This window comes from Cucumis melo, chromosome 4 (assembly GCF_025177605.1).
Source record: "Cucumis melo cultivar AY chromosome 4, USDA_Cmelo_AY_1.0, whole genome shotgun sequence".
Classification (NCBI taxonomy): Eukaryota; Viridiplantae; Streptophyta; class Magnoliopsida; order Cucurbitales; family Cucurbitaceae; genus Cucumis; species Cucumis melo.
This window is the reverse complement of record NC_066860.1, coordinates 33,332,909-33,341,197: the sequence shown is the minus strand read 5'-3', so window position 1 is coordinate 33,341,197 and position 8,289 is coordinate 33,332,909. Positions and strand designations below refer to the sequence as shown.

Genomic DNA, 8,289 nt, shown 5'->3' with positions numbered 1-8,289 from the left:
AAGCTTAAAGTCAAAAATTTCACCCTCGTATTGCCAATTTTTAAAATAAGAAAATCTTCATCTTCAAAGTTTATTTTAAATAGCAAAGTAGTTTCTAAACGTTTAAAATGTTCCTTTAATTCTAAAATTTCCCTTATTCGTTCTGTCTAAAAAACTCAAAAAGAATTCTTCTTTTAAAAATCATCATTACATTAATTTTTTTTTCACGTAGATTACTAAAAAATGTCATAGACTAAAATGATTAATTTTTGTAATCAACATATTTGTAATGTAAGTATTGGGCGACGAGGTTCGATTGTTCGGTGAAATTTGGCACAAAAGTGATCCATGATTGGTAGCAGGCAGAATATTAGTGTCATAGTGGAATAAGATATTCTTGTCCGGAATAACAATCCACATTGAGATTTGGAAATATGAAAGAAAAAAGGGGGCATCCAAACACTCCCAACACAAAACTAAAAAAGTGGAAAGGAGATGAAAGAAGGGATGATAATGGCAATGGTGGGAATACTATCCAAATAAAAAGAAAGGAATGTGGATTCCATTAATCCACATTTTTATAAAACCCCCCCTCCTCACATGTTAACTGCATATTAGTGAGTTTTTTTTCTTCTTTTTTTAACCAAAAGATAGCATCCGATCGTAATCATATATGTATGTCAGTTGAGTTATGTTCGTTTTGTTCACTATATATTAGGCTTTCATAAATTGTTTTAAAAAATGTCAAAAGATAAAAGTTTCTATATGATAATATCATTGATTGGAAAATAATGTGATCATAACTCAATTGAAATCAACTTCTATTATAAACTTTTAAATATAAGATTTGATCTCCTGTCCCATATATTGTCGAAAAAAAATTGACAAAAAAAAAGTTAAGCTTGTTGTATTCCATGATTACGTCTTAATTACGATGATATATGGACAATTACATCACTATAATGTAGTTATATTTACGTAAATGAAATGTTGTAAAAATCACTTTATATTAATAATTGAGTTGTTTTTACTTCAAATATCATTGTGAGTGCATTTTTTTTTTCTTGTTAATTTTAATGGTTTACATGTATTTATAAAATTTATGATAATGAAGATATCGATGTCAAACTTTTCTATTTGTCGATATATTGAGAGATATTCTAATTTGTGAACCTAGAGAGTAATACGATAGGTAGTTAGTAAGGATTGATGAGTGAATATGACATTTCACTATTTGTCTGGACAATTTTGACATGTGAATACAAATATATGTAGTCATATTCGTCGAACGTTTTTTAAATGGTTTAAACTTCGGGTTTACCTTTATTAATTACATTTCATATATTTTCAGTGTTGTCAAAAATTGAAATTGGAAGTATGTTATAAGTCACATCATTGTACATATAAACTTTATGAGTAGGAAGATAAAGTTAAATTAGTTGGTTGAAAATAATTTATTGCTTACGTTTACTTCATATATGTTTTTGGGGTTTTCAAGAAAATGGAATTATTTGGATGTATATTATAAAGTCACATCATCCTACATATATATAAATTTGAATAAGAATTAACTCTCATATATAGTTTTGTGTCAATTTAATCACTACGTTTCAAAATTGAAAAATTAATTAAGTTTCTAATATTTTAATTAGTGTGTCTTTAAAAAAGTTAATTCGTAATTGCATGAGAGAAAAATGACTAGACGGTTACATATTGAGATTAGTTGGGCCGAATGGGCCGAGAAAAATTTGTCTGGTCCACAGATATTGGGCCCAATTAATCACAACGGGCTAACCGCGCTAGAGTCTTCGTCATCAGCGAGAAGTTTCTTCCGGCCTCCTACCTCGAGATTGTCGCCGTCGATTTCATCGGCCATTGACTAACGAAGAGGAAATATGGGCGGTGATCGGAAGCGAATCTTGATAGGTTTGACTGTGGCGATGTTCGTAGGATTGGTAGTGTACATGAAGCTTTGGACCATCGACTATTCGATGTCTACCGATGAAGCCGAACTTCTCAGGTTTGGATTTTCCATTCTTGGTTCGTTTTTCTCGTTTTGTAGGTTAATTTTGCGAAAATCTGTGTGAAATTATAGGAAATGGTACCGATTTCTCTTAGCGTTGTCGGAACTTCGTAATGTAAAATTCAGTCAGATCATCGGTTAGCTTTAAATTAATCGTTTATTGATCATTCAGACGGCAGTTCGATCTTGCAAACCGGGAGGCAATGGATGAATCTGCGGAATGGCGTCGTATGTACGATAACGAACTAGATAGAGCTAATAGATGTAAAAGTGAACTAAACCAGGTCAGTACTCTAGGGTTAAGTTGCCATGAAAATTGATGAATTCAATAGAGTTTGTTTCTCATTGCATTGATTCAGCGGAATGGTTTCGTTAAGACTTATGCAATTACTTCTCTGAAATCGGTTGTTTAATGGGCGCATGCTTGAATTTTGTTTATCTTTGTTGCTGCTCTCGTGATTTACGGCTTTCCAATCAAAAGATTCATAACGTCTTGCATTGTCAACCGGAAAAAAAAAAACACTTGTTTGACGCTGAATATGAGAAATGCTTGTGTATTGAACAAGAGCTCTGTCCTTGGCAGCATGAACTTTGAAATATTTCTCACATTGTTGATCTCTTATTAGTAGTAAGATGCTGTTTTGAAAGTAACTGGTTTAATTTTGCTAAGTTTTTGGGTTTGAGGTTATTTAACATGATATTGGATCATTGGTATTCAAACGTGGCAATGTGATTCCCTTTTCAATTACTATTGATATCACTTGTTGGATCTCCCTAAATTCCTAATTTTGAAATCTACAAGTGAGAGGAATGTGGAGGAATGTTGAGAAACTAAAAACAAAAAGCCAAATTCAAATGATTATTAAAGGGGTCAAAACTCTTGAATTTAACACCACGAGGCTGTAAGTTGCTTGTACATCTTTGCATTTGACCACTGTTTGTGCACAATTCTACTTAGCAGCTTAAGGCATCATTTGAGAAGGTGGGGGATGCTGCTAGGATCAATGAGAAGCTAACAAAGATGCAAGAGGTAATCCCTTTGATGTAACTAATTAATGAGTTCTTCCTTCAAAAAAATTTGGAAATGATTTCAGAACTAAAACTTTGTCCCACATATTTTCTCTTAAACATGTCAAAAAAATTTCAGGAAAACTTTGCTCTCCGCACACAAGTGGATGCTTTACAGCGAAGGCTAGAGGCCGAGAAGTCGAGATGTGGCTCTCAATAAAGCTAATCAACAGACACTGAATCGAAAAGGGTACTTACTAACATTGTTTTTGAATTGTAAAACGTCTATCACAAAGGTTGTTGCTTGGCTATGGCTTGTGATGGGAAGTACTAAACCAAATTGATAAACTAATGAGGGTCATTCCAGGTCGTGATTTTTGTAGGTTTCTCTAGTTCTCTTTGTTGTCTGGAGTTTGTAGGAAAAGAGATTGTTGTGAAATTGTCGCGAGATCATCAACTCGACTTTCACTTCTGAGGATTCAGCTGGCATGGGAATGACAGATGTGGATATCCACAATCAAAGCTGTAACTAAAAGGTAAAAAAACATGGGGGAGCTTTTCTCCTTCATGAATCCAGTAGTGTATGTAAAAGTTTAGGCTATAGAACAATTTTAGAATTTGGAACCTAGGGTTTTACTCTTTTCTTCTCCTCTTAAGATTCATATGATTCAAAGAGTTAATTTGAATTGGCGCCATGGTCTCGAAATTGATAATACAAATACTATATTAGTTTAGTTGAGTTATAATCATTTTGCTTTCATTAAATATATTAATTAATTAATTGGTTCTAAACATCGTTTTATTTTTCAAAATATATAAAAAAACTTGAACCAAATTGTTTTTATTGGTTAAACCATTCAATAGCATATATCTTTGTTAAAAAGGTTTTAGCGAGATTATAAAAGTTTAATCTCTATTTGAACTTATATACTAAATATACATTTCCTGGTAAGAATGGTTAATGTCACTATTAAATTTCTTTCGACAAGTATTTATTTTCGTCAATATTTTTACGTTTTCATAAGTTCAATTTCGATATGAGGAGCGAATTAATATTTTCATCTTATCGTAGAAAAATCCACAAAACACACAAACACATACATCAAAACGTCACTAACATATTTATGATATAAATTATAGGTACATTTACTTATTTGAAAATAAAAAAAGAAATATCTATTTACTAATTTAAACTTACTTTTCTTAATCTTTTTGTTTTTATAATTTTTTTTTCAGAATTTTATGTGATAGATATAATTTATAATTTTTCAGAAATACCCATTGAATTGAAATTTTGTTAGGAAATTTCTTGAAAAATAAGACATCAATATTTCCATCCCAACATTGATTCAACTATTCAACTAAATTGGCGACATTAGCTACAAATTTGCAAGAAATCATTGATTTGTGTTAAATATGTGTATATGTTTTTTTTTTGGTGATGTATGAAGTGAACGTCATAGAAATAAAAGATAAAAGAAAGTTGTTTTTATTAAATGTATAAGAAGGGTATATTATATAAACACATAAACATAAGAACTAGTTGTTGAATAGTGATATGTTAAGATAGTTATGCATATTAATCTAAAAATAGTATGTTTAGAACAAGAAAAAGACATCATCCAACAATAGTATTTTCTTCCAATACTTTCTCCCTTGTTTTCTCATATGGTTACATATTTTGAAACAGAATAGAGGGAGGGTAAGTGTTTTATTTATTTGCCCTTCAACTTTGCTAGTTATCTAAATAAAAAATATCGATGAAAATTACAAAATTACTTTTCACTATTAGATTTTGAATTCCTTTCATACGTGGACAAAATTTGGGATTTAAAATGGTGTGTTAACAGATCGTTTGAGTTCATCTCACGTTAAAACATGAAGGATAATATTGTCTTAAATCACTGATCGACCTAAAAATCTAAACTATTAAAAGAATATTATAACAACAAAAGAAGTGAGATGCACAAAGATAACGGTCTTTAGTATTTTTCTTATGATTTTTTTTTGGAATAAAGGACAAAAGTGACCTTTTTTTACATATAAAGAAACAACAAAATGCCAATATTATTTGATAAAATAAAAAGAATAAAGAAAAGTATTTTTGTTGATTGTTCATGATGATGATGTGTTGTTAATGTGAATGAAAGTGAAGTTCGCCATTGGAAGCGCTCTCCGTTTTTACACTTTACTTCTTGCTTTAGACTCGCTAAATTAAATCTTCTATTCACACATTCTTACGATCATCCAGGAATTATGATATTTTATCTAAATCTCTGTCATCTTCTTACAATTTCCTCCTTTTCCCTTCATAACCTCTTCTTACATTGCCTATTTCTCTTCATGTTTTGTTCTTTCTCTTCTTCTTCTTCTTCTCATCACCATCCATGGCAACCATGAAATTAGGCATTAAACCCGAAGCATTTCATCGCGAAGGCCAAACTTGGTACCCCTTTTTGTTATTTTGATTCTAAATGCCGTTTTTCTTGTTTGCATTGATTGACGTTGTAATGCCAATTCATATGATTCTGTTTTTTGTTTTGACGCATTTGATTTGATTTCATTAATCTTTTTGGTTTTCTTCTTTCCTCTTAGGCTTTGCTCAAGTGGGTTACCTAGCGATGTTACAATTGAAGTTGGAGATATGTCTTTTCATCTTCACAAGGTATGTTTGTTTTGGATTTTCTATGAGTTTTTGCCGTCGGGTGAACAGATTGATGAATTTCATTGCAATGCACTTAAATTAGTTTTTCCATCTCTGTTTTGGTGTTTACTGCAGTTTCCTTTGCTCTCTAAAAGTGGGTTTCTAGAGAAGCTTATAGAACAGCTTCCTAATGAGGATGAATCTGGCTGTGTTCTGAAGCTTCATGATATTCCTGGTGGTGCCAAAGCATTTGAACTTGTTGCTAAATTTTGCTATGATGTTAAAATAGAGCTTACTTCTTTGAATATAGTTAGCCTTAGATGTGCAGCTGAATACCTCCAAATGACTGAAGAGCATGGAGAAGGGAATTTGATTTCTCAAACAGAGGTTTTCCTCAACGAGGTCTTTGGTAATTGGACAGATACAATTAAAGCTCTTGAAACTTGTGAAGAAGTTGGATCATATGCAGAAGAGGTTCACATTGTTTCAAGATGTATTGATTCATTGGCTATCAAAGCTTGTGCTGACCCACAGTTGTTCAATTGGCCGGTGAAGGGGCAGGAGAATGTCCGAAGCCCCAATGGGACTGTTCTATGGAATGGGATTTCTTCAACCACAAAGCCCCAACCTACCGGTGAAGATTGGTGGTATGAGGACGTGTCATTTCTTAGATTTCCCTTGTACAAGCTTTTAATTTTGTCTGTCGAAGCTAAAGGATTGAAATCTGAGAATATAGCTGCATCATTAATACACTATGCTAAGAAGAATATCCCCTTAATCAACAATCAATCGAGTTTCAATGATATGAATCATGTTGCGTCAGGAATCACAGCTTCTACAAATTCTGAGGTAGATCAACGACTCCTACTTGAGGAGCTTGTGGGCTTACTACCGAGTGCAAAGGGTGTCACCACAACCAACTTTCTACTTAGGCTTCTTAGAACTGCTATGATTTTGCATGCTAGTCCATCATGTAGGGAAAGTTTGGAGAAAAAAATAGGCAGTCAATTGGATCAAGCTTTGCTTGTTGATCTGCTCATACCTAACATGGGATATACAGTGGAAACTCTTTACGATATCGATTGCATTCAGAGAATTCTGGACCATTTTATGTCGATATACCATGCTCCAATTGCATCTTCTCCTTGCATAATTGAGGAGGGACAGATGGTCAGCGGAACGGATACACTGACCCCGATGACAATGGTGGCCAATCTAGTGGATGGATATCTTGCAGAGGTAGCTCCCGATGTGAACCTGAAGTTGCCCAAATTTCAGGCCCTTGCGGCTGCGATCCCTGATTATGCCAGGCCATTAGATGATGGAATTTATCATGCCATTGATGTGTACCTAAAAGTAAGATTTATTTTCCCCTACCTTTTACATCAAGTTCATGTTCTTCATCTTGCATATATTCCTAGAACTGAGAGTAATCATCTACTTTAGCTTGTAGACACTGACATCTTGCAATCTGGTTAAAGTGTAAACCTTTGAGGAGTAATCATTCATGATATTGGTAAAAAAAGAATGAAATAACAATGTAGATCTTACTAAATTAGTCATTCATCTAATCTCAGGTCATCGGGTGAGATATACTATGGTGTTTGGTTGTGAATCTTTAATGGCTGATGGTACTTTACAACTTGTTCAGGCCCATCCTTGGCTTTCAGATTCAGAAAGGGAGCAACTATGTAGATTGATGAATTGCCAGAAGCTATCATTAGAAGCCAGTACACACGCAGCGCAAAATGAGAGGCTACCTCTTCGAGTAATCGTCCAAGTTCTGTTCTTTGAGCAGCTTCGACTACGAACATCAATATCAGGTTGGTTTTTTGTTTCTGAGAATCTGGAGAACTCACAACATCCGAATGGAAACCTTGGACTTCCAAAGAATGATTGTACAAAGGCAATGGAGGAGGGTCGTGCAGACGAGGGTGGTGGTGGAAAGGATGTAAAAGAGAGAGTTTCAGAGCTTGAAAGAGAGTGTTTAGGGATGAAAATGGAGCTTGAGAAGTTGGTTAAGACAAAGAAAAGTTGGAGTCTTATTCCAAAGAAACTTGGTTTTGGAAGAAAATCACAGCCTTGCATCCCAAAGCCAGATGATATAATGGAACAAACAACCTCCGTCAGTGCTCCACAGAATAATGAAAATGGTGATTTGGGTCAACGAGTAGTTGCATAGATGCATCAAATTTAATGAGTCTTCAGTGTAGAATACTTTTGGTCCAACTTTTATTATTATTAATTTTTTAAAAAAGTATGTGTTTGGTTGTAAATTTATTGATTAAAGTGTTTAAAGTGTAATAATATGATTATAAATCATATAATGAATGGCAGTTGAGTTAGTGACTAAATACTAGATGGGAAATAAAAATTATGAATTAATTTAAGAAAATGTTTTAATTTTACCGAAATACTATAATTATTAAAAAAATTATTAATTTTTTCAAATAATTAATTTTGAATTTGAATTTGATTTTTTTATATAATTTTATAATTTCAAATCCAAATTCTTGATACACCTAAAAACATATAAAATATTATTTTCAAAGATGACAAAATTCAAAAATAGTTTTCAAAATACACACATCTATCAAATGCATTTGTTGAATTCAGTGAATAAAAAAACTAAAAA

General features: G+C 32.8%; 2 protein-coding genes and 1 long non-coding RNA gene across 8 annotated transcripts; 2 read left to right on the top strand and 1 right to left on the bottom strand.

The window, feature by feature from the left end:
* Positions 1-1,774: 1,774 nt before the first annotated feature.
* LOC103486481 (uncharacterized) lies at positions 1,775-3,701 on the top strand. Of its 4 annotated transcripts, none has more exons than XM_051084181.1 (5): positions 1,775-1,999; positions 2,175-2,286; positions 2,964-3,032; positions 3,150-3,260; positions 3,430-3,701. In XM_051084181.1, exons 1-4 carry the CDS (start codon positions 1,875-1,877, stop codon positions 3,228-3,230), a joined length of 387 nt encoding a protein of 128 aa, XP_050940138.1. In that variant the 5' UTR covers positions 1,775-1,874; the 3' UTR covers positions 3,231-3,260; positions 3,430-3,701. The 4 variants fall into 4 exon arrangements, with proteins under 4 accessions (XP_050940138.1, XP_008442683.1, XP_008442682.1 ...); XM_008444461.3 differs by having other exon boundaries at positions 3,394-3,701; XM_008444460.3 differs by having other exon boundaries at positions 1,776-1,999; positions 3,378-3,701.
* Positions 3,399-8,004, top strand: LOC103486482 (BTB/POZ domain-containing protein At5g03250). Of its 3 annotated transcripts, XM_017044278.2 has the most exons (5): positions 3,399-3,546; positions 5,417-5,456; positions 5,606-5,675; positions 5,790-7,010; positions 7,306-8,004. In XM_017044278.2, the coding sequence occupies exons 3-5, from the start codon at positions 5,655-5,657 to the stop codon at positions 7,834-7,836; spliced, it is 1,773 nt and encodes a 590-aa protein (XP_016899767.1). In that variant the 5' UTR covers positions 3,399-3,546; positions 5,417-5,456; positions 5,606-5,654; the 3' UTR covers positions 7,837-8,004. The 3 variants fall into 3 exon arrangements, with proteins under 3 accessions (XP_016899767.1, XP_016899766.1, XP_008442684.1); XM_017044277.2 differs by lacking the exon at positions 5,417-5,456 and having other exon boundaries at positions 3,400-3,546; XM_008444462.3 differs by lacking the exon at positions 3,399-3,546 and having other exon boundaries at positions 4,628-5,456.
* On the bottom strand, positions 6,372-7,306 carry LOC127149104 (uncharacterized). Its single transcript, XR_007820440.1, has 2 exons — positions 7,032-7,306; positions 6,372-6,951 (listed from the first exon to the last, which is right to left on the bottom strand). It is a non-coding gene; the product is annotated as an uncharacterized LOC127149104 (long non-coding RNA).
* Positions 8,005-8,289: the final 285 nt, after the last annotated feature.